Source organism: Chiloscyllium plagiosum, unplaced genomic scaffold (genome assembly GCF_037043375.1).
Source record: "Chiloscyllium plagiosum isolate Xiang-an unplaced genomic scaffold, Cpla_swu_hap1 HiC_scaffold_42, whole genome shotgun sequence".
Taxonomy (NCBI): Eukaryota; Metazoa; Chordata; class Chondrichthyes; order Orectolobiformes; family Hemiscylliidae; genus Chiloscyllium; species Chiloscyllium plagiosum.
Genome location: NW_028270180.1, coordinates 41,589,291 through 41,613,261, shown reverse-complemented (window position 1 = coordinate 41,613,261; position 23,971 = coordinate 41,589,291). Strand labels below are relative to the sequence as shown.

Below are 23,971 nucleotides of genomic sequence, written 5' to 3'. Positions count from 1 at the left end.
TTGCTCGGTGTCTCCCACCCAGGCATGTTCACTCCCTGCCTCCCCATCTGACTCATTAACTCGCTTTCTCCCATACAGGAAAGCTCCCTCCCTCCCTCAAGATCACACTGCTTCGCTCTCTCTCTTCCACCCAGGTTCGCTTCCTCCATCCCTCCTGGTCTTGCTGTTTACTTACTCTTCACCACATCTTCTATCTCTCACTCTGTCCTAATCTCGTTCGTTCACTCACTCTCTTCTACACAGCCTCGCTTGCTTCCTCCATCCTATTCAAGTCCATTCCTTCGCTCTCTCCCACTCAGGCTCTCATCCTCCCTTCCTTCCAGTCTCACTTATTTGCTCGCTCTGTTCCACCCAGCTTCGCAAGCTTTCTCCCTCTTTTTCTCGCCTGTTCTCTCACGATCCCCCAGACACTGTTGCTTGTTTCTTCCATCGCGGTCTCACTCTTTTGTTGAATTACCCCACACAGGCTCGCTCCAGCCTTTCCTCTTGATTTCATTTGTACGGCCTTTATACCAGCCCCAGACTCGCTGTCTCTCAACCACCCCACGCTCGGTCCCTCCCTGCCAATCCCGCTTGTTCTCTAACTCACTCCAAGTGACACTTGTTCACTCGCTCTCCCCCACCCATTCTTGCTGTTTTCCTTCCTCTTGGGCTCATCCACTCGGCCTTTCCAACCCAGTCTCATTCCCTCTCGTTTTCCTGGTCTCATTTTTCACTCGCTCTCTTCCAGCCAGGCTCACTGCCTCCCACTCTCCTGATCTCACTCGTTTGCTCATTTTTTCCCCCCCTGTTTATATACCTATTTCCTTCCTGGTTCACCTCTTCCACTCACTTACTTCCACCCAGGCTCTCTTACTTCCCTCCCTCCATGTTCGCTCTCTCCCGCCCTCCGGGTCCCACTCGTTCAATCGCTCTCTTCCATACAAGCTCGCTATCTCCCGTCCGCCCCATCTCGCATGCTCTTTTGCTCTCTTCCAGGCAGGTTCGATCTCTCTCTCCCTCCCTCCCCATCTCTTGTCTGTTAGCACTCTACAACGCTTTCTTGCTTGATCCGTCCTTCCTGCTTTACTTGATTGCTCGCTGTCTCACATCCAGAATAGCTACGACCTCATTCTGGTCCCGTTGATTCACTCGCTGTTTCTCCCACCAGCCTTGCTCGCGCTCGCCCATCCAAGCTCACTCGTTTCCTCACTCTCCACATTGCTCGTTTGCTCACTCTCTCTCACCCAGGCTTTTTTTGTTCCTCCATCACCGCCTCACCCGTTTGCTTTCTCTCTCCCAGATAGGCTTGCCCATTCCGTCCCAACCCGGTCTCACGAGTTTGCTCTCTCTATTCCACACAGAGTCGCTTCCTACCTCACTCTCGGGAATGATGTTCGCTTGTTTGTTAGCACTCTCAGGCACTATCTCTTTACCCCTTCCATTCCGGCATCACTTGTTTGCTCATTGTTTCACATCCAGGCTCACTACCGCCCTTCCTTCCTCCTCGCTCCGTTCATTCACTCGCACTCTTCCTCCACCAGGTTGGCTATCTCTTTATTACTCGTTCCCTGTGGATCTCTCTCGTTCGATTCCATCCTCCCAACCTCACTCGTTAACTCACTGTTTCTCCAGGGATGGCTTATTCCCAGCCCTCCGGTCTCACTCATTCACTCGGTCTCTCCCACCAATGCTCACTCGCTCAAACCTACTGTGTCCCCTAACAATGGCTATTGGCCCAAGCCTGATGTTGTTAAAATACCTTTCGTCTAAAGCGCCGCACCAATCTCTGTTCGTGTAGGATCGGCCTGAATATCCGCACACTTCCTCTGCTCCACTTGCAAAGACAGGTGAGACAGGACTCGAGGAAGCGATGAGATTTGGAGGGAGGGAGTACATGACGGAAAGAGAGTGAAAGAAAATGGGAAGGGGAGGGAGAATGAAATATAATTAGTAAATAGGAGTAGGAGAGAGAGACAGAGGGACAGTGTGACATTAGGAGAGAGATACGTAGGGAGGAAGAAAAAGACAGACAGATGAATCGTACAGTGTCCAGATCGAATTAGGGGACACAGGGTTGAAAGCCAGGATAGAGTGATTTAAAACCAATTTCTGAGCTCAGGCCCGATACCGTCCCCGTCCCTGAGGACCAGGACTTGGGGCTGAGTCTGTCTCTGCTCACATCAGCTTCCTCAACGCAAAGACAAACAAACATACCATACACTCTGCTGCTCGGCACTTTTTAATATACAACTTTATTGTTTACAAATTGAAGTGATCGATTCAGTCAATGGGATGGTCCCTTTTCTCATTGACCCCTGAACTGTGAGAAGCAATGAAATGTGTTTCCGAAGTCCCTACTGGGATAAGCTTGGACAAACCAGCACTACAAGCAGTGTGTTACCATAGCGATAGGCAGCTTTCTCGCTGAAACATTATACTGAAATTTAAAAATCTCAGATGGATTGATTAATGTGTGAACTTAATTGACTGATGGATTTTGATAAAGGGATATTTCAGAACATTCTTCACCTGCTGTCTGAACTTAGTCTGGGTCACGGCATAAATCGCCGTGTTTGTGCAGCAACTGAGGAGCTGCAACATGAAGCCCAATTCTCGCACAAAGGGATGTAGATAAACAGACTGATACCCAATATAATCCATCCGATTCCATATAGAAAACACCATTAACATTGACCATAACAAGATGAAATTAGCCGAGATGACAAACAGTAAAACGAGAGATTTTTTTCGATTTCTCATTTCTGTGTCAGACTGAGCTGCCCCATTGGCATGAGCCCGGAGTCTCGTGCGGGCTCTGCTGGTCACTAAAATGTGTCTGACTGTGAAAACATTGAGCAGCAGAATCAGGAGAAATGGGAGAGCTGGGGTTAGAATGTGGTGGAGGAACTCGATTGTGGCCCAGTTACGGGAGAAATAAACAGCGAGTGTTACATCACAAAACCAGGGGGCGTTGGATAGCCCATACCGTGCTGTAAGCATAAAATACCAAAAAATGTTCTTTAAACAGCTCAGCACAGTCACTGCTCCCAGAACCACAGCCGCCGTTTTCTCACTGCAAAATTTACTTTTCAGCTTCTGGCAACAAATGGCCACGAACCGATCAAAGGTGAAAGTGACGGTGAACCAGACAGAGCAGTCAGTGGCTGTATAAAGCAGGACGGCGTGGATATTACACACGGGAATGTTCCTCAGAAAAGAAAACTGTTCCATATAAACAATGGGAATGTGTCTCAGGATCAGGTCGAGGATAATGACCAGTAGATCTGCCACTGCCATCGCCTCCAGGTAACGTGTGACGCATGGAGACAATCCACAATCTTTATAAAGCAGAACGTAGACAGTCACTATATTAACTGTGAAAGGAAAACAAACAAATTGTACATTAGACTGGAGCGAAATTGACCAGTTTGACAGAGGGCCCAGTGAGATGTTTAGACGTGTTACAGTATTCATGGATTTATTAAAATAATTCGAAAGGAAATAATAAATGGATGGTCTGAATAAATGAAAAAAGTGTCACAAAACACAAGAAACCCTCCCTCCCCAAACACAGAGAGACACATTCATAAGAACAGACAGTTTTTACAACAATTCTCAACACATTCGATCAGTTGAGAACAGACACAGTTCACTTCTTTCAAGTTCCTAATACCTCGTGTGTAAACGTTGCTCTCCTGAAGGATTCCCTCCCAGTTCCATGAAAACAAACGGAGTTTGGAAATTTCTGACTTTTCGTGTAAATTGTGGTCGATCATGTGTCGTGAAGACATGTAAATGCAGAGAAAACGTATTCACCCCTTTAACTGCTTGAGGGGACTTCGGAATAGTGTCTTTATGTCCCTGGGATGGGATCTCTTCCCTCAGGATCGTATCTTTCACTCAATTCGCTGACGTCCGGCCGTTGACAAGTAAAATCAGGGAAGTAATATTCTGGGTAATTTCGGGTATAGAATGCTCCAGGAAATGTTGAGTAAATAAATTTGAAGGGAATGTCGGGTACAGAATGTTCCAAGAAATGTGGGCAATGTATTATTCCGCGGATTGGCCGGTATAGAATGTTCCAGGGAATGTCGGGTACAGAATTTGATAGAGTCATAAAGACCTTCATCAGAAAGACCCTTCTACCCACTAACTTTGGTGAGACCCACTCAGGCTCACGGTGGGAATCCTTCCGCCAAACAACTCAACTGGTGCTTTGTTCACAAAATGAATAAGACAAAGATAAAGCTCAAAAACGTGATGCAAGATCGTCTTTAATGTCTGTGTAGATGTCAACACATATTCAGCTATTCTCCCCCATCTCGTTTTCAGTTCTGTCTAACACTCTCGGATATAAAATGTTCTGCTATTCAGTTCCCAATATTGGTGACCCTGTAGCCATGTCTTTCTGATGCCATTAAATCGTATCCATTTCCCTCAATGTATTCAGTAATTTCCTCAGTCTGTTTTGAGAATATAGAAGAAATTCAGGTCGAGTGCCTTTCATTCAGCTTTTTAACCCATTATTCCCTGACACATTGTAACCTGTATTCGATGATACCTTCATACACACAGATTCAAACTTGATTGTTAATGTTTCATGAAGCCCCAACCACCATCCGCGGTTATATCCTATCCCACTGGCAGGACAAACTCAACAGTAGTGGTGGCACGGGAGGGTGCAATCAGGAAAGGAGTTATCCTGGAATTCCCCAAGGTTGATTACAGAACACGGGAAATCTCATAGGAACAGGTTAGAGATGGACAAGTAAATCTCCTGGTAGTGTGCCATCCACACAACACCGCCGTTATAACTCAGATCCCCTCGATGTTGAAAACAAATGGGAGGAAGCACTGACAGTCACAAGGGCACAGAACGTACTCTGGGTGAGGTACTTCAATGTCCATCACCAAGAGTGTCTCCACAGGCTCACGGCTGACTGAGCAGGGCGAAGCCTCAGTACACAGCAGCCAGACTGTGGGAAATGACAGTGGAACCATGAAGACGGAAACATGCGCATTAACCCACATGTCACAGAGCGCGCTATCCAGAAAAGTATCGGTCAGAGTAATCAGCATAGAGTCCTGGTGGAAGGAAATTCTCAGCCTCATTTTGAAGGTAACGCCCTCTGTGTAATGTGGCACTACATCCTTTGACGTAAGACATACATCCAGCCGACCGAACAATTGGAAACTGCACATCCATGAGCCACGATGGTCTATCAGCAGCTGCAGCATCAGTGGCCTTACTCCAACATAACGTCAGGAGTGGGTTGTTCATTGATTGTTCGAAAAAGGTTGTACATCAATCAAAACTGCACCTACACTGAAACAGGCTCTTCAACACGTCAAGAGTTTCAAACAGGAGCAGAATGAGTCGTTCCAGTTATTCGACGCTGTTACTCAACAATTGGAGTAGATCTTTTAATCTGTCAAACCTGTTACACGTCAAATGGAAGGGAACATTCAGCCTTTCAGGGCTGCTACAAAGAAATACGGTGAGGATTGGTTACAGGGTGAGGAACAGCGATAAATTGTTGATTTTTTTTGTCAGTTTAACACATATTAACTACAGTGACTCAGTGACGAGTGCTACGGCCATAACTATTTACAATCAATCTCAATGATCAGGAGTGGAAAAAATGTACAGCTATTGAGTTTGCTGATGACACTTACATAAAAAGGAAATGATATTGTCGAGACAAAGTGGAGGTGCTGCGAATGGATACAGCCAGTAACATCAATGGGTTATTGTTTGGCAGGTGGAATGTAACATGATATAGCACCTGCCTTTTGTTTTCAGGAAGATTTGAAGACAGTATGTTCCTGAAATGGAAAGCGATTATTGGAGTTAGTGATACAGTGTGCACTGGAGGGCTCACTGTCACCTATTCAGACATCAGACATGTTGCTCCGTCTCCCTGATGGTCTGCTCTCTGAATTTCCCAGTGGCAACATTGCTTTCAGTAAACACAGTATATTTTGTTGTGGTTGTTGGCAGTGAGAAATGGTGATGGGGATGGTGCATTGAGAAGTCTATCAACGTGATCGCGTTTATCCGAGCTGTCATGTTCTCTTTCCACTTGGAAACCTGAAGACGATGAGAGTGGCTGCCTGCTTCTGAATGAAGAGGCTTTGGCTGCAGTGGGCCAGGACAGTGGGTCTTAATTAATATAATGCACTGGGCGTGTACACACTTCAGGATTAATGGAGTAAGTTTTGCATAAATACCTCTGCCTCTCCCGATTGATATGGGTCTCTGCCGAGCCATGTGCACCATCGCGATACCCGCTGTACTGGGAAAACATCCGGCAATCCCTTGTGAGGGAGAAAATATTGTATTCATCTCATCCACCATATGTATCCTCTGTCAACGAATGGTGACACTGATGGCGACATACGATGAGATGATGGATATGTCACCTACTCATTCCTAGAAAGTGCCTGTTCCTAGAAGCTGACTGAAATTATGATCATAACAACCACTGGCAGCGCCGTTCTCCCCCTTGTGTGAAGCTGCAGATCGTGTTGAAGGAGGCGACAACGCTCTGTGAAAAGGTCCTTGTTCCCTAAGGGTCATCTTATATTTTGATCCTGGGCTAAGTATTGCTTGGGAAGCTGTTCCTGAAAAACACGGGTTGGATATTGCAGATCCCTATCCCCAGACAAACACTTACTCCGTGGTTTCAGAGCTCCCCTGTCTGCAGCCTCTGCTCCATTTGTTGTTCATTTTGCAGACCCAGGTGCTGTAACTGCCGAGGTACGAAAAGCAGGGACGCTACTGAGCCTCCCGGCTCTGCTGCATAGACACAGGAGGCGATCATTTAATCATTCGAGAGTATATTTGGAAGCAAGAGGAGGCAGTACAGCCCCTGAAACTTGTCATACAGGAAAAGGTGGAAGCCATTCACTCACTTTATGAGAGAAGTGTGGTGTACATGATCTACTTGGAATTCAGTAAGGCGTTCGGCAAGGTTTTCCATGGGATACTGTTCAGCAAGCGTGAACGTCTTGGAACACGGGGAGAACTAGCCATTTTAATGCAGAACTGTCCCGAAGGTAGAAAATAGTGTGTGGGGCTGGAGGGTTGCCTTTCAGCCTGATATCTGTGACCAGTGGAGTGTCACAAGAATCGGTGTTGGGACCACTATCTTTCGTCATTCATATAAATAATTTGAATGTGAACAAAGGAGGTATATTTACTAAGAATGCAGATGATACCAAAATTGGAGGTGTAGCAGAGTTACCTCAGAGTACAGGGGGATCATTATCAAATCGGCCAAAAGGCTGAGGAGTGGCAGTCGAGTTTAATTTAGATAAGTGTGAGGTGCTGCATTTTGGAAAAGCACATTTTAGCAGGACTTATACACTTAATGGTATGGTCCTACGGAGTGCTAGTGAGCAAAGAGACCTTGGAGCGCATGTTTGTATTTCCTTGGAAGTAGAATATCAGTTTGATACGAGAGTGAAGAATGCATTTGGTATGTGTACCTTATTGATCATAAATTTGAGTGTAGGAATTTGGAGTCAGGTCGCGACAGAACATTGGTTAGGCCACTTTTGGAATATTGCGTGTAGTTCTAGACTCCTTCATATCATAGGATCGTGTGAAACGTGGAAGGCTTCAGAAAAGATTTACAAGTATATTGCCTGGGTTGACGGATTTGAGCGAAACGGAGATGCTGGATATGCTGGGCTGTTTTCTCTGGAGCGTCCGAGGCTGAAGGTTGATGTAATAGAGGTGTGCAAAATCTTGAGCGTCATGCATAGGATAATTAGAGACAGTCTTTTCCCTTGTGTATGGTAGCCCAGAACGAGTGGGCATAGGTTTAGGGTGAGAGGGGAAAGATATAAATGGGATTGTTCTGTGTATGTGTGCAATGTGTTGCCAGGGGAAGTCGTGGAGACTGGTGCAATTGCTGCATTTAAAAGGCATCTGTATAGGTCTATGGATAGGAAGGGTTTGGAGGGATATAGTCAAAATGCTGGCAAACGTGAACAGATTAGGATAGGTTATCTGGGCAGAACGGACTAGTTCGACTGAAGGGTGTATTTCCGTGCTGTACATCTCTATGACTCTAAGACTCTGAAGCCTATTACACTTGAGCTTCCCAAACCTGCCACACAAAAATACAGCCAGTCATCTTGTTTGCTCACTTACTTACAGTAAAAAAGAACACAGCTACATTATTCAGATTTAAAGGATGTTTTACAGAAGCAGGAGAACGTTTTTCACCAATCGAAGATGTCACGAATGTGAACAGGCCATTCAGTCCCTCAATTCTGTTCCACAGGAGCAAAAGGAGAGCAAACAGCTATTGTAGCCTGTTACTCAGGAATTGGTGGACGACACTTGTTTCCACAAATCTGATACACAGATACAGGAGGCAGTCATTCAACTGCTCAAGATTGGGACATAGGAACAGGAGGCAGTCGCTGAACTGCTTGAGACTGGGACACAGGAACAGTAGGCAAACATTTCACTGTTCGAGACCGGGATACAGGAACTGGAGGCAAATATTCAACTACACGAGAATCGGGCACAGGGAAATCTGGCGTCGAGTGAGCCGATACTGTTACCCAGGATCAGGAGAAGAGGCTCAATCTCTACAAGTAAGTGGCAGTGGGAGAGAAGGTGAATTGGCTTGTTAAGATCAGAAATATATGAATATGTTGCAGGAGTGAGTCTTTTGAGCGAGTCCCAAAACACATTTCAGCCATGGCTGATCTGATTATGACTTCTCATTCCATTTTACGGTGATTCCCCTGTTGGCAGCCTCTGCTCCAAGTGTTGATCATGTTGTAGGTCCACATGCAGTAACTACAGTGACCATGACTCATCGAGATTGGTCACCAAAGCGTTTTGTCTTCTTGACTGTTCACAGCAGTTTAAAATACAACCTCCGGGAAACTATCCTCAGTATTTCTACTGACTTTCCAAAAACAGAATTAATTCAAACGCCACACAACTCCAGGTTAAAGCCTGGTATGAATCAATAACAGTTGAGGGGATCGCTCATGTTACTGCGCACATGATCAGCAGAGAGTGAAAATGAGAAGCGTTCAGTGGATAGGCACAGAATCAGTTCAAAAAACACGTCTCAAAGCCGCTGAAACACCACTCTCCAAAATGAAGCTCAGGGCAGGACATCAGGAAGTGAAAAGACGCAAACTATACATTTAAATGTTTTTTCTAAGCTTTGTAATGGGAGAAACAGATGCTGTAGGATGAGTAACAGTAAGGTCCAGGGAAAGATACAGGAGAGTTATTCACATCAAAACTCGGCAATTAAATTTGGACGTAGGGGAATCAGTTTAATTGGCAGCAAATTGTTGTTCTGACAGCAGTACGTGTGGGAGCATCAAGCAGAAGTCTGTAGGGAATGTGAGCAAAAAAGTTAAAACTCACCTCTAGCGTCGGGTCCCACCGTTGGTGTTCCAGCAGCAGAAAGTGCGGCAGCGTCGAGCAGGAGACTGTCGGAGAGTTAACCATGTTACAAATTTGAGCGTTTCTTTTAACTGAAACATTACTCGGGTAATGTCTCCCACCCGTCCTACTCCCCTAACCAAACAAAAACTGTGCGTCGTTTGGTAAGATGACAAGTGTTTTCTTTCGTGTTTCATTATTTTCAGTGGTCTATTTGCGAATGTAGAACAGTGATAATCATGGTTAAGGCAGTTGCACGTCCTTCCCGCAGTACGTGGCAGTTACGGTTCGCCTCTCGTGTCCCTTTCATTTAATTTGTTTCAAGTGCACCCAACGTCAGCTCCTCTAGAACCACGTTAGCGAACTGGAGCTGCTGCTGGATGAAATTCCAATCATTCGGGAGGCTGGATGGGTTATTGACAGGAGTTGCAGGGAGGAATTTGCTCCTTTGCCACATAATGAAGGTAAATGGTTTGCCATCACGAGTAGGAAAGGGAACTCGTAGTTACTGCAGGGATCTCTTGTAGTGATTCCCCTCAGCAACACATATACCGTTTTGGATATTGTTCGGGGGAACGGCTTAGCAAGGGTCAGGAATGGGGCATAGGTATCATGTGCAGAGCCTGTTCTGGTTTCTCAGAGGGGAAGGGAGAAGAGGAGCAGAGCTTTAGACAGTGGAGACTACACAGTTAAGGGGAAGATAGGAGGCTTTATGGGAACGAGAGACACTCATGAGCGGTGTGATGCCCCCCAGGTGACAGTGGTCATGATGTCTCTCATCGCGTTTTCGGGATCCTGGAAGCGGAGGCGGAGCAGCCCCAAGTCGTGATCCACATAGGCACCGACTATTTTGGTAAGAAGAAAGACGGGGACCTAAAGCAGAAATTCCGGGAGTTGGATGGACGCTTAGTGTTATAACAGAGTTGCTATCTCTGGATTGTTGTCCATGCCACAAGCCATCAAATCGAGGAACAGAATAATCGAGAATCGATGATTCTCGATAAGAGCAAGAGTAACAGGATAGTTGTTACGGGCTCTTTAACCTCCCCAATATGGACTGGGAATACTAGTGTTCAGGTAGTTTGCATGGGTCAGTTTTTGTTCAATGTGTACAGTACGCAGACTGTCTAACAAGGGGATCTGAACATGTGGATGCAGGGATGGTGCAGGAAGGAGGGTTTTGCGTTAGGGATAATTGGAGTTCTTTCTGTGGAAGGTAGGACTTCTACAAACAGGATGGTCTTCACCTGAATGAGAGGGTCACCAATGTCCTGGGAGGGAAATTTGCTAATTCTCTTTGGGGGGTGCAGGATTGTTAAACAAATGCAGTAGGGATATGAGAAACTAAATTGTATTTCTAGTGTACACGTGAGACAGGGTAGTGAGGTCATGTATAGGTTTACAAGGTCATGAAAGTGCACCGGCAACCAGGATTTTGATTTCAAATGTGTGTACTGCAATGCCTGGAACATCCGGAAGAAGGTGTGTGAACTTGCAGCATGGGTTAGTGCCTGGCATTTCGATGTTGTGGACATTTCGGAGACATGACAAGAAGAGCGACAGGAATGGTTGTTGCAGATACCTGAATTTATGCGTTTCAGCATGAACAGAGGTGATGGTAAAAGAGGAGAATGTGTAGCATTCTTAATCACGGGTACCGTTACAACAAATGGATAACGTTGGAGGACTGATCCACTGAAGTAGTTTGGGCTGTGGTTCGAAACAGGAACAGACATGTCTCCCTGTTGGGAGTTTTCTATACATCTCCGAATTGTTCCAGGGATGTAGAGGAAAGGATAGCAACGATGATTCTCGATAAGAGCAAGAGTAACATGATAGTTGTTACGGGCTCTTTAACCTCCCCAATATGGACTGGGAATACTAGTGTTCAGGTAGTTTGCATGGGTCAGTTTTTGTTCAATGTGTACAGTACGCAGACTGTCTAACAAGGGGAGATGCCATATTGGATTTGACACTGACCAACTGTTAGATTTGGAGGTAGATGAGGACTTGGCGATAGTGACCATGATTCGCTTATGTTTACTTGAGAAATGGGCAGGGATACGTATAAATCACAGGGAAAGAGATATAATTGTGGGAAAGGCACAAGGGCGCGATTAGGCAAGGTTTAGCATCCATCGGAAGGGTGATAGTAATGCAGGGGATGGTCAAACTTGAAACGTTGAACTTATTTAAGGAACAGGTACTGTGGATCCTTGATAAGTATGTACCTATCAGGCAGGGAGATGGTTGTCTAGAAAGGGAGAAATGGTTCTCTAAAGAAGTTGAACCTCTTGTCAGGAGGAAGAAAAATGCTTCTGTGAGGATGAGGTATGAAGGCTCAGTTAAGGGGATTGCGAGCTATATGTTCGCCAGAAAATAAATAAGCATAAGACTAATAATACCCAGGAGGATCATCAATACTTGTTGGCAGATAGAATCAAGGAAATTCGCAGGGCCTTCTATCGGTATATCAGCAAGAAAAAAATGATTAAGATTAAGGCCAATCAAAGATAGAAGTGGAGAGTTGTGTGTGGAATTTCGGGACATCGGAGAAGCGCTTAATGAATAATTTTCATCAGCGTTCACATTGGAAGAAGGCAATATTAGTGAGGATACGAAGATGCACACTACAGGATTAGATGAGATTCCTATTGACAAAGAGGACGTTTTAGCAATTGTGGAAGATCTGAAAGTGTGTAAGACCCCTGGGTCAGGTGGGACTTATTTTCGGATTCTCTGGGAAGCCAGGGAGGAGTTTACAGAGTCAATGGCTTCGAACTTTATGTCAGCATTGGCGAAAGGAGTAGTGCCAGGGATAGCAAATGTTGTTCCTTTTTTTGAGAAGGTGAGTCGGGACAAAACTGGTAATTATAGCTAAGTGAGCCATACTTTGGTTGTGTGTAAGATGTTAGAAAATAAGAGACAGTAATTATAATCATCTAGAAAGGAACATTTTGTTTAGGGATAGCCAACACGGTTTAGCGAAGGGTTGGTCGTGCCTGACTAACATTATTGAGTTCTTCTTGACGTTTACAAAACAGTGGGATGAAGGTAAAACGGTTCATACGGTGTACATGGAGTTCAGTAAGGCGTTTGATAGGGTTACACAGAGTAGGCTACTGCACAAATTGCAGTGTTTCGGGATTGAATGTGATTCGACAATTTGGATCAGAAATTGGCTAGCTGAATGAAGAAAGAGGGTTAAGGTTGACAGAAAGTTATCATCCTGGCGCTACGTTACCAGTGATGTGCCGCAAGCATCTGTTTTGGGGCCACAGCGGTTTGTCATTTTTATAAATGATCAGGATTTAGGCGTAGAAGGATGGGCTAGTACATTTGCGGATGACACTCAGGTAGGCAGAGTTGTATAGCGCCAAAGGACTTTACGATTGATAAGGCGACATAGATAAGATGCAGAGTGGTGGCAAATAGAGGTTAATGTGGAAAAATGTGAAGTAGTTCACTTTGGAAGAAGTAACAGGAATGCAGAGAACGAGGTTAATGGTAAAATTCTTGGCAATGCAGATGGACAGAAAGTCAGATAACAGCATAATGTTGTCTGTTATTGAAGGAATTTCTGCTGAAACTTGATATCTGCTTCTTCATCATCGACATCACGAACTGCCAGCTGAAATTAGAGAGTATCTCCAAGAAGATCGCAGCACAACCACCTGAAAAGGAACAGCACTCCGAAAGCTGGTCCTGCCAAATAAACGTCTTTGGTTATAATCTGGTGTTGTGTGATGTCTTAAATTTGTATTTAACTGAGGGTGACATCAAGGAGTCTGAGCAAAATTGCACTTCATGAGAATCATTTGCAAATCCTCCACTGTTTGGAGTCATTCATATCGCAAGCGAAGATGTTTATGGTCTGTGCACATCAATCATCTCAGCCCTGCGGCATCTCTGCAAGAGATCGTCAGGGCTCCTGTCCCGGTCCAGACATCTCCAGCTTGTGTTAGGAAGTGTGGAAGGAGGCCAGTCAGCCCATTTAGTCTACACTGAGCCAAAGTGAGATGTTCACTGATGATCACATGATGTTCAGACTATTTGTCTACCCTCCACACTTGAAGCAGTCTATGTCCATTGAAACAATACCTGGACATCATTCAATATCGTGCTGTTAATGCGTGAGTAGTATTCATGTAACAGCACTGCCAGACACTGTTCAATTCCACAGTAAACGGAGGAGCTCATTTAGCACCTCAACCTAGTTTTCACAAGAATGTGAGCACCTTATTCAGCACATCAAAATTACTGTGCAAGAAAAGGGACGGCTTATTCAGTCCCTCTGCTTATAATGTAGAAAGACAAGCAGTCTGCTAAGGGCTACAAGTCTAATACACGCATCAGAAAGAGACTATTTCAAACCTGAAATCATTTACAAAGGAACAGGAAGAGGTCATTCCGCTTCTCAAATTACTAACACAGGTGTCAAAATGTTCCAACATCACGAAAAAAATTGAGTAAGGATTGCACAGATGGACTTCCCCACTTGTTCCTCGTGGCTTCATTACTCAGTTCATCCGTATTATTTAGCATGATGTTCTGGCACTAGGCAGAAGCCTTCTTTTAAACTGGTCACAAAGGCATCTTCCAACTCTGAGAGAGCAGACCCATGTTCTCTCTTGAGGTCACAAGCTGGTGGGAAATGGCTGACTATTTCAGAATGAAGGTATCGTGGGTGCTGACAGGATTTTGAGCAATATAACTTTGAGTGCAGAGATACACAATAACTCTGAATTAAAGTGTTCAGAGTTCATTTAGAGCCTTTCCCTCTCTGCAAATCTATGTGACATCTCTGCATAGGTATGTAAACTATCTGGACTTGGACATTCGATGGAAAGTATGGCATGTCTCCCCTTATCAATGGTTGTCTGCGACATAATGAACGTTTGTCCATAACCAAGTTTCAAATTCTTAGACTCTCAAAGCGCTACAGATTTAACCCTTAGTTACTGCATTCTCTACTTATGGTAACATTAGGACAGGTTATGGTCTGGTGCAACTCCTTCGTATTGTGTCGATGACATGGAGGTCATTATTTATAAAGTAGACTCAGTTTTTACGCAATACTCCAAATACTGTTTCAACAAAACACAACCTTGAGTAGTATATATTTACTCTGGTACATTTCTTATTTCGCATTTCACATGTCATTTACAGTTATAATTACTTACTGTCCCCTATGGATTCTGAAGGTGACGTATAACCAAGATCATTTTAGAGACAGCACTTCCCAACATCTCCCTTTTTAAGGAACACAAATGAGAATTATTACATTTGTTATTCACAACTGAATACTTTATATACATTGCGAACTGTTTTTACAAAACACTGATTTTTGATACCCCACAGCATTCAGTCCATGGAAAATCACCACTTTCTTCATTTTGCCTATTAAGGAATTTTGAATCCATTCGGACTATTTTCTACACTTATATATCCATGGATTCGAACACCACTCACCTGCATTCGACCATGTCAAACGTTTGAAGATTCAAATACTCTACTCCCATCGTATCTCAATTGTCGATGTGACCACGGACAATTGGTGGTTTAATCCAGCGGTTTAAACAAAGATAATTCCCTTTTCCTAAATCTAGGCCGACTCTACCAAATCATAACATTATTTTCCATAACTTTTTGGGGAAGATAGAAGCAATGTATTCCCCTCAGTGGCAGGTGGCTTCTCTCAGCGAATGAAAACATCCAAGGACTACACTCCAGACATGGTGGATATGTTACCCACATCTGCCTGAAAAGTTCCAAAATCAATGCAGTTCACTTTATGGTGAGTGTCAGCACAGTCCCACCCTGAGTCTGAGAATACAGATAATACTAAAGCAAGTGCAAGAGCATCATTTTTGAAACAAGCTGATTTCACTCATGCCACCTTAATGGGTCCAATTTACAAAATATGTTACTGGAAATCCCAGGGAGGACAGTGCAGTGCTCTGCCCCTCTCTGTTTGCAAAGTTTCCCTTCTGGTTAGTCTTAGCTGTTTTTGTTTTCCATGGACGCAGGCACTCTGTAAATGCAGCGTCAGCAGATTGGGTCAGCAGATCCGTGAGTAACCAGAATGAAACCAGCAGCTGATAATATAAACCTGTGGATAGCGTCTACAAAACCAGTGAGCTTTCCGTATTTCTCCTTTGCAGATTTTCCTCTTTAGATTCCCTCCAGGTGAGTTTCGACGTTCTGCTCTGCAAACTTCTTATCCACAGGAACGTTTCAGAAAGTTCTTCAGCGAGCAATCTACATTTGTTGGTCTTTGGCAGTTCTCCTTCTAAGTGTTCAAAATTTCCGATTGATAACATACAACATTGGATTATTTCATTGATTTTGATATTTTCAAAATACTAAATTCAAATTGATTGGATTTTTTTGTGTTGGGATATAATTCAAACTGATGGGCAGAATTTGAATTTCATCATGTTTCATGGTAAACAAGATGCTGCAATTGTTTCGTCCAAGAGTCATCTTGTTACCTTTTTCAAGACTCTCCGCGTTTTGTCGGTCCTTGCGAGGTTTCGAACTCTATTAAAAATACAGTACACCTCTAAACCTTCATAAGAGCATAAAAGTGAATTAATCTCTGGGACATGATCAGTTGTCCCCAAGAATTTTGTTGGACGCTAGGAAAGTGATTGCCATGCACCTTGCTGATACATTTATGTCATTATTGCCACAAGGCTGGTGCCAAAAGATTGGAGATTTGTTCATGTGATGCCACTTCTTATGAAAGTAAGGAACTATAGCCCGCTGAGCCTGACTTTAACTTTGACTCAGTTTTTCATGGAGAATTTCGAGGGAAGGATTTATTTGTGGATGTAAATTTTCTCGCTGAGCTGAAAGTTTAGCATTCGTTTGATTCGTCAGCATACGGGGTAACACTAGCAGTATGGTGACTAAAAGTGAAAGAAAAAAAAATGATGTTCCCTAACTTCGTGACGAAACGTTTGAAACCAAATCTTCCAGCTCAGTGGGCCAACTAACATTCAAAACCTCAACTTGAACGGCACATGTTCTCGAAAATTGGTCGGATGTATATGCATTTGGAAAAGCAAGGACTAACGAGATTGTGCTGAGCATTGGAAGATGGAATTTATTTCACATAAATGTGATGTGTTGCATTTGGTATGCCACATTTGTTGCATTTGTCACAGCAAGGCAGGGTGGTAAAATAGGAAGTTTCTACAATTACCTTTGTTGGACAGTGCTTTGAGTTAAAGTGCTTGGATGACGCGTTGCATTTGTATGGGACATTGGTTCGGCCAGTTTTGTAATAGTGCCTTTAATCCTGGTCTCTTTGCTTCCGGAAAGACATTGATAAACTTGAAAGCTAATATAAAAGTTTCACAAGTATGTTGCTGGTATTTTGATGGGGGTGGCTTAGTGGGGTTGAGCTACAGGGAATGTTAAGTAGGCTGGGGCTATAATCCCTGGAGTGTTGAGGCTAAGGAGTGACCCGAGCGGTTTTTTAGTGGTGTATCCCGATAATCTTGGGTGAGTAACATAGAAGGCCACTAAATGTTACAGGACAGCTGTTCACGTTAAAAATGGACAAGTACATTTTGGACAACAATGCTGAAATATGGAGGTAGATTGGCTAATGGGACTAGCTGTAGGAATTAGAACTTGGAGGGGCCAATTACAAGAATGAGAACAAAAAGAAATATTGCCAGATTCTCAATCTACCTCACATAACCATCCTAGATTGTCACAGACAGAGAAAAATAGTAGCTGGTATCAGTTGATGTACCAACAAACGTAACTGCTTTGGGAAATAGACAGAGAAGGGGAGACGAAGAGACAGTGACATCGAAGAATGTGTTCACAGGTTTCTGAATGCTGCAATGTAGACATTTCAGTACATTCTACAACATGAGTTAGCGTTCCCAGTAATGATGGATGGGTGGGATATTATTCTGAGTCCAGATGAGGGAGACTTTTTGGTGGGGTGACGATTTTTACTACAGCTTTGTAACTGTGGGTGGGGACAGCAGATACTCCGTCTCACTGGCCTGAATCAAACAATAACTGGTCTCAGTGACATTTTCTTTGTGACGGAGGGATCTTCTGCACGAGGCTGACTTAGTTTCCTGGTGCTATCTTATCGAACCCACCTCATTAACCAGCTACCCATCCCGAAGGTGATCCTCTCATTCAATGCTAGTCCCATTTCTCCCACCCATCATGTCTGGAGGTAGTCACCAACACCCGGATGCCCCTGGATATTCCTTGATCCCTGGCAGTGGTTTGTTCGTTAAAAGACCAAGGGGGACACGTTTGAGCTTTCTCAGTGTAGAGTTGTCCTACATAGATGACAGAGAGCATGGCAGGTAGGGGCAATTACATCATCATTTGTCGACAGGGCACGGAGTTCCTGGTAGATGGGCTAGTACAGAGGAAACCATTCTGTTCCCAAAGGTGGCCACAGTGCAGATCAACCGAGCATAGTCTGAGTTTACCACCAAGCTCATTGCAAAGCCAGTGATCTTAAAATATGTCCAGCAATACAGGATAAGAACCAATAACCTTTCCCGCTCTGTCAGGATAAGTGTTGCTGTATATTTTCTGCTTCCTCACACTCACTGTCTGTTTGTTCTTGCACATACCCCTAAACAATGCTCATGACTTTCCTCTCTCACTACTGCATGCAGTACCTCCGCCGCCATTCACCTCTACTTTACCCCGCCCCCCAACACACTAATAACACGGCATGGATACAACATTGTGGACTGACTCCCTTCATTAAACACACCATGACCCCACCACCAACACCAGGCCGAACAGCAGGGTCATATATTACCACGCTCTCTCATCCCTCCTTTTCGACTATTCCAAGAAAATTAAACAGCCTCGAAGAGGACAGAGACATGGTCAAGCTGGGTCATTGAGTAGCCAATATCCGTTCCCTCACACACCCTCCCCCCGCACGAGCACATCCCACCAACCAGGTAAGGAGCAATGTTCAGGGAATGGTAATTCTCACTTTCAACCCACTGTCAGCTCCGTTCCCTCAGAGCAACCACAAAGCCGTGACCCTGATGCCATTTCCCTTTTGTGTTGAGCTGGTTCAAATGAAATCTCCTGGGTATCATTGGGCTGACGGTGGGTGGAAAACATATCGTCTCCACCATCTCCCAGGAAGGGAGCACGGAGGACCCCTCCAACACCCCCTCCTGTAAACAACTCAGAAAATGAAACTAATCTGCCATATTTTCTGCTCTCTCCACTTGTCCTGAATTCTTCAACATTCCGTGCTGATATACACTCATAGTCCTCTGTTCCCTCATCCCCCATTAATAACTCTGCAGACTACTTTATATTGTCTTTCAATGTGCTTCATACCAAAGTGCATCACATCACACTGCTCTGCATGGAACCTCAGGTGTCATCTACTTGAATACGTCACCAACTTGTCACTGTCTTGTTGGTGTTCCACTCTGTCCTCTACAAATCTTGCAATTCTTCTCGGTTTGGTGACACCTGTAAGCATTGGCATTTTCTGAGAGTCAAGATCCTCACACAAGAAGTGACAAATTGGTACAACCATTAATATAAACAAGTGAAATACTGGAAAACTGCACATGGAGGGACTGAACTATTGACACACTGCTATTGGAGCCATTAAAATAATGACACCATGCAAAATAAGCAACAGAAATGCTAACACACACTTTCTAGAACAAGTGAAATAGTGAAAGGCCCTCCACAGAGCAAGGGAAATACTGACAACCTAACTTTCTCTGTATTTTTGTTGATGCTTTTGTGTCTGTATTTGGGTGTGCTTGGTTATGCTTGACTTTTTGTGAGTGTGCGTTTCTGTGTGTGTCAGAGCGAAAGTGCATGTTGCTCTGTCTGCGGGTTAATGTGTTTGTTTATTGATACCTCTCTACATTTATGCATGCAACTGATTGGTAGTTCGTGTGGTGACATACATTATGCAATGCCACTCTCTTCTGGCCTTCTCTAAGACAGACCATATGGATACAGAACAGGGTGAAAAACAGTAGGGATTTCGCTTCTTTTCATGTATTCACGGGATGTGGCCCTTTATAGCCTGTTCCAAGGTGCATGTGTGGAGGTGTTGATGTGGTCAGTTCTTGAACATTCAGAGGCTGCAAGTTGCTTTAGTGATTAACACTGCTACCCTACAGTGCCAAGGACCGAGATTCAACTCCAGCCTTGGGAAACTGTCTGTGTGGTGTTGCATCTTCTTCCGGTGTCTGCATGGGATTGTTCCGGGTACTCTGGTTTCCTCCCAAGCCAAAACTACGCAGTTAAGTGAAATGGTCGTGCTAACATTGCCCATAGTGTTCAGGGCTATTTATGTTAGGTGTATTAGCCATGGTAAATACAGGGTGATATGAACAGGGTAGGGGATGTCTCAGTTTGGAATACTCTCCAGACGTTCCGTGTGGATTGGTGTGCCGAATAGCCTGTTTTCACTGTGGATGTCGGTTCGCTCGCTAAGCTGGAAGGTTAGTTTTCAGACTTTGTGTCATCATACTGAGAAAAACCATCAGTGAGCATCTTGAAGAAAGACTGGTGGCATGGCGAGAATTTTATTTATGTGGTCATGTTTCCTTAAGTTTGTGACGTCATTTCCTGTGGTGACGGAATTTCATGTGGTGTTGTCATTTCTTGTTAATTTTCTCATGGGGTAGTAAATGTAATCGAAGTCAATGTGTTTGTTGGTAGAGTTCCGCTTGGACTGTTATGTTTTTTTAGGAATTCTCATGCGTGTTTTTGTTTGGCTTGAACTAGATTGCATGTCCTGTCCCAGTCAAGGTAGTGTCCTTCCCCATCTGTACAGAAAGATACTAGTGAGATTGGTCATGTGTTTTTGTGGCTCGTTGATGTTGATGTATCCCTGATGGCTAGTTTTCTGCCTGTTTGATCAAATAGTATTTGTTACAGTTCTTGGAAGGTATTTTGTAAATGACGTCAGTTTTCCCTGTTGTCTGTCTGGAGCCTTTCAAGTACATGAGCAACTGTATTCCTGTGTTGGTGCGTTTCTGGGTAACCATGATACCAAGGGGTTCAAGTAGTCTGGCAGTGATTTTCGAGATGTCTTCGCTGTAATGGCGAGTGGCTAGGCTTCTGGACGTGTTTTCTATCCTAGTTGGGAGTGTTGCTGAGAAATCGGCGGACTATGTTCATTAGGGAGCCGTTCTTTTGAAGATACTGTTTACACGCTGAAGGGATTGTCCGATTACCTCACAGTCAACATGCAGTATAGAATCATAAAGTCACAGATATGTACACGAAAACAGACCCTTCGGTCTGTCAGAAATGGGGGAGTGTGTTGTTCTTGCAGAAATAGAAAAGCAAGAATGTGTATGTGCAGAAAAGGGGTACAAGAAAAATATCAGTTAAAAAAGCATGAGGGAAATGCGTCTTTATATTTAATGCATAATTGAGTACTAAGCAAATAACTTCTTTCATCATAATGTTTTAAATGATAGTCTCAGCAAAATAGCTGAGATAGTTGAAACACATAAACTAGGCACGAAAAGATACATTGTTAAAACGTATGTTCAAGAATGGTATGTACCTGTGAACAATGGAAGATGTTACAAGCAATGTAAAAAGAACATCAAGATTCAAGGATAGCAGAATCTTCCTTCTGTCAGCACATACAGAGGGAAAGGTCGCCAACTTGGAGAAAGGGGGGAATTAATAAGACCACATCGCAAGTTAGTCAGAGAATAAAGTTGATTGGATAATGTAGGAGTCAGAAGAGTTGACCTCAGGCAGCTCAAAAGTATAACTGTGTACAAGATTGAATGTTCATTGCTCATTTGCTTCAGAAATTGATGCCCATTTTTAAAAGATCGTAGAATAAGTTGTCTTGCTTTCGGTTTTAGTTGTCTCGTCTAAATTTTATTGGTTTTGTTTCGAACAGAGTTGGGGGCTCGTCCGGCATCCCAAGTTCTGGTCGCTCAGCAATTTTTGGGAAAACGGAGAAGTGCACCTCGCTGATTTAGGCTGTCTCTAGTTTCCCTACTTGCTGCGGCAGCTCAGGCGAGCATGATCCGGAGTGGGAGACCCTGGAAACAAGACACGCTGAGATGCGGCGGGTTCGGTCGTGTAACACGTGTACACAAGACCCGGGTAAGAAAAGATCTTATAAGTATTATCCGGGCGACCAGGATCGGTAACGGTGGTTGCTGCTAGGTATTGCCGCGGGACAGGGCGAGCTGACACGCGGCGGATTTGGTCGGGTAACTTTAGTGTACAGAAGATCCGGATAAGATATATATCTCTGGCTGACCAGGGTAAGCAACGGTGGTTGCTGCCAAGTATTGCCGTGGGACAGGGCGCGCTGACACGTGGCAGGTTTGGTCGGGTAACTCTTGGGTATACAAGACCCGGGTAAGATATATATCCCGGCGATCGGGATAGGCAGCGGTAGTTGCCAGGTTTTGACACGGGATGGGGCGCGCTGATTCGACCAGGTAACTCTTGTGCACAGACCAAGGTATGAAAATGGGCCTTTAAGCATTGCCTTGGTGGTCGGGCATGTACGAGAAGTACAGGGAATTGGCAACACATAAAATAAAGTATTTAATTGGCTAGCTGGATCTGACGAGCAAGGTGTCTACCTGATTGGACCACCCAGCCTTAGTCCGGTTGTAAAGAGTGGAAATCGCCCACGAACATGCCAGTACCCTGAAATGGGTGCGGAAGAAGGTGACACCGGACCTCAGTAAGGTTAATTAAATTACATAAAGAAACGGCCGAGTATTGAAATGGGAAATAAGAATAGTGATTTAAGTTTAGAAAGAGACATTAGAGGGACGTCCGAGTACCACATCCCAACGGACAGTCCGTTAGGAAAAAGGTTAAGAAATTGGAAGTACAATCCTCGGACGCGAGGAAAGGAGAAAAAAAGATAAAATGTCAATGGAAAACAGCCTTACAGTGAGAAGGAATCAGATTATGCTTCGTGTCAGAAGGGCTAGTCGCTGAAGGGCCACTGAGGTTACACTTTGTAACTAACTTATAGCCAGACATCCAGAAAAAATATTCAAAACCTAGAGGAGTCATTACGGGAAGCTCAAAGTGTCTGTGAGATATGTTGTGTGTGTGTGTGTGTCTGAGAGAGAGAGAGAGACAGAGAGAAAAGGACTGTACAGCTAACAGAAAGTTTAACCCTTTGTAATTCAATTAGAATGCACATTTCTTTGTTGGTGATTGAATGTTTGTGCTTTGTTCTCTGGAGCTTGAGATCCGGGATTGTTTTGAGTCTGATTTCTATTATGGAAATTTTGACATGATTTCTTTTGGAGTTAAGGATTTTGCAGATTGTGAAGTGGAGTATTGGATTTTGCTATTTTTGGAGGTTGTGATTGCCTTACTGTCGGTTTCTGGCTGGTCTCTTTTGTCCTTACGTAAAAGCGACTTATGGAGGACAGTTGGAGTTTTGGTTCAACATTAGATTGCAATAAACAAAAAAAATCCTATGGTTGGGATCGGTGACCTTGGATTTGGCCATTGTTCATGAATTAGAAGTTTTTTTTAACAACCTATAGCATTGTAGTTGAGCGGTGGCTGGTCGGGACTACTTGGGATAACTAGTTTTGGATTTGAATCGGGGGACTAAAACCGGGCAGTTGTGGTGGATTTCAAGGTTGGGAGCTGTATGCATTTCACATTTTAAATATTAAACACTGAATAAATGAATTTATGATATATAAATGCATGTTTACAGGTAGGATTCCTAAATGTAAATTTGGGAACGGGCTTTGAAGTTGGACAGGCATAAATTGATAAATTATATTTGAGTTTACAGATAGCAAGAAATATTGCAATATTACTTTTAAAAGGTCAAGGTCTAAACAAAACATTGAGTGATGAGGAATGGCCATGAGATGGCCCTAAAGCTGTTCAGTTGGTTAGATCGGCTCAGCAATTGATCTGGCAACGTAAAATGAGAAGCAGAAACAGAAGGCAAAAATAATGATAAGCCACATTTGATGAGGTAATAAAGAAAAAGGACAAACCAAAAAGGAAAGGGAAACCGGAATAGTGGCGGGCAGTATGTTGAAAATAAAAGGAGGAGAAGGAGATGTTAAAGGGTCTGTTAGACAGGAACAAGAATCAAAGTGGAAATCCTCACAGGCGGGATGTTATAACTATGGAAAGACAGGTCAATTTAAGAGAGAGTGTCCAGATCCAAAAAAGCAAGTAAATGCAGTGCCGTTTATGAACCATGGTGAAAAAAAAAGTCATGTCAGGGGTTCCTGCCCCCGGGGACCCACCAAGAACAGTTGATAAATTTAAAGGTGGGACCTTACAAAGAGGACGTAGTTTTCCTAGTCGATACCGGGGCAGCAAGTTCATCCTTAAATTTTAAGCCCAAGGAAGCGGGAACGAAACAGTTAATTGGTTTATGGCAACAGTTTTGTGATGAGAGGCACGAAGAATCAGTTTGGCGCTCATGACGAATTATTGCCAGCAAATTGGGGATTGAATTAACTGTAAATGGTGCGATGAAATCTTTTCAGGTTCTTACATTTGAATGCGCTCGAGCAAAACAATTAC

The 23,971-nt window shown here is 43.9% G+C and overlaps 1 protein-coding gene across 1 annotated transcript in view; it reads right to left on the bottom strand.

Annotated features, from left to right (window-relative positions):
- Positions 1-2,448: 2,448 nt before the first annotated feature.
- LOC148137587 (putative G protein-coupled receptor 139) overlaps positions 2,449-23,971 on the bottom strand; it is a 44,666-nt gene continuing 23,143 nt past the window's right edge. The window contains exon 2 of the mRNA XM_087982096.1: positions 2,449-3,356. Within this exon, the coding sequence (XP_087838222.1) occupies positions 2,449-3,356 (908 nt within the window). The remainder of the gene's footprint in view (positions 3,357-23,971) is intronic.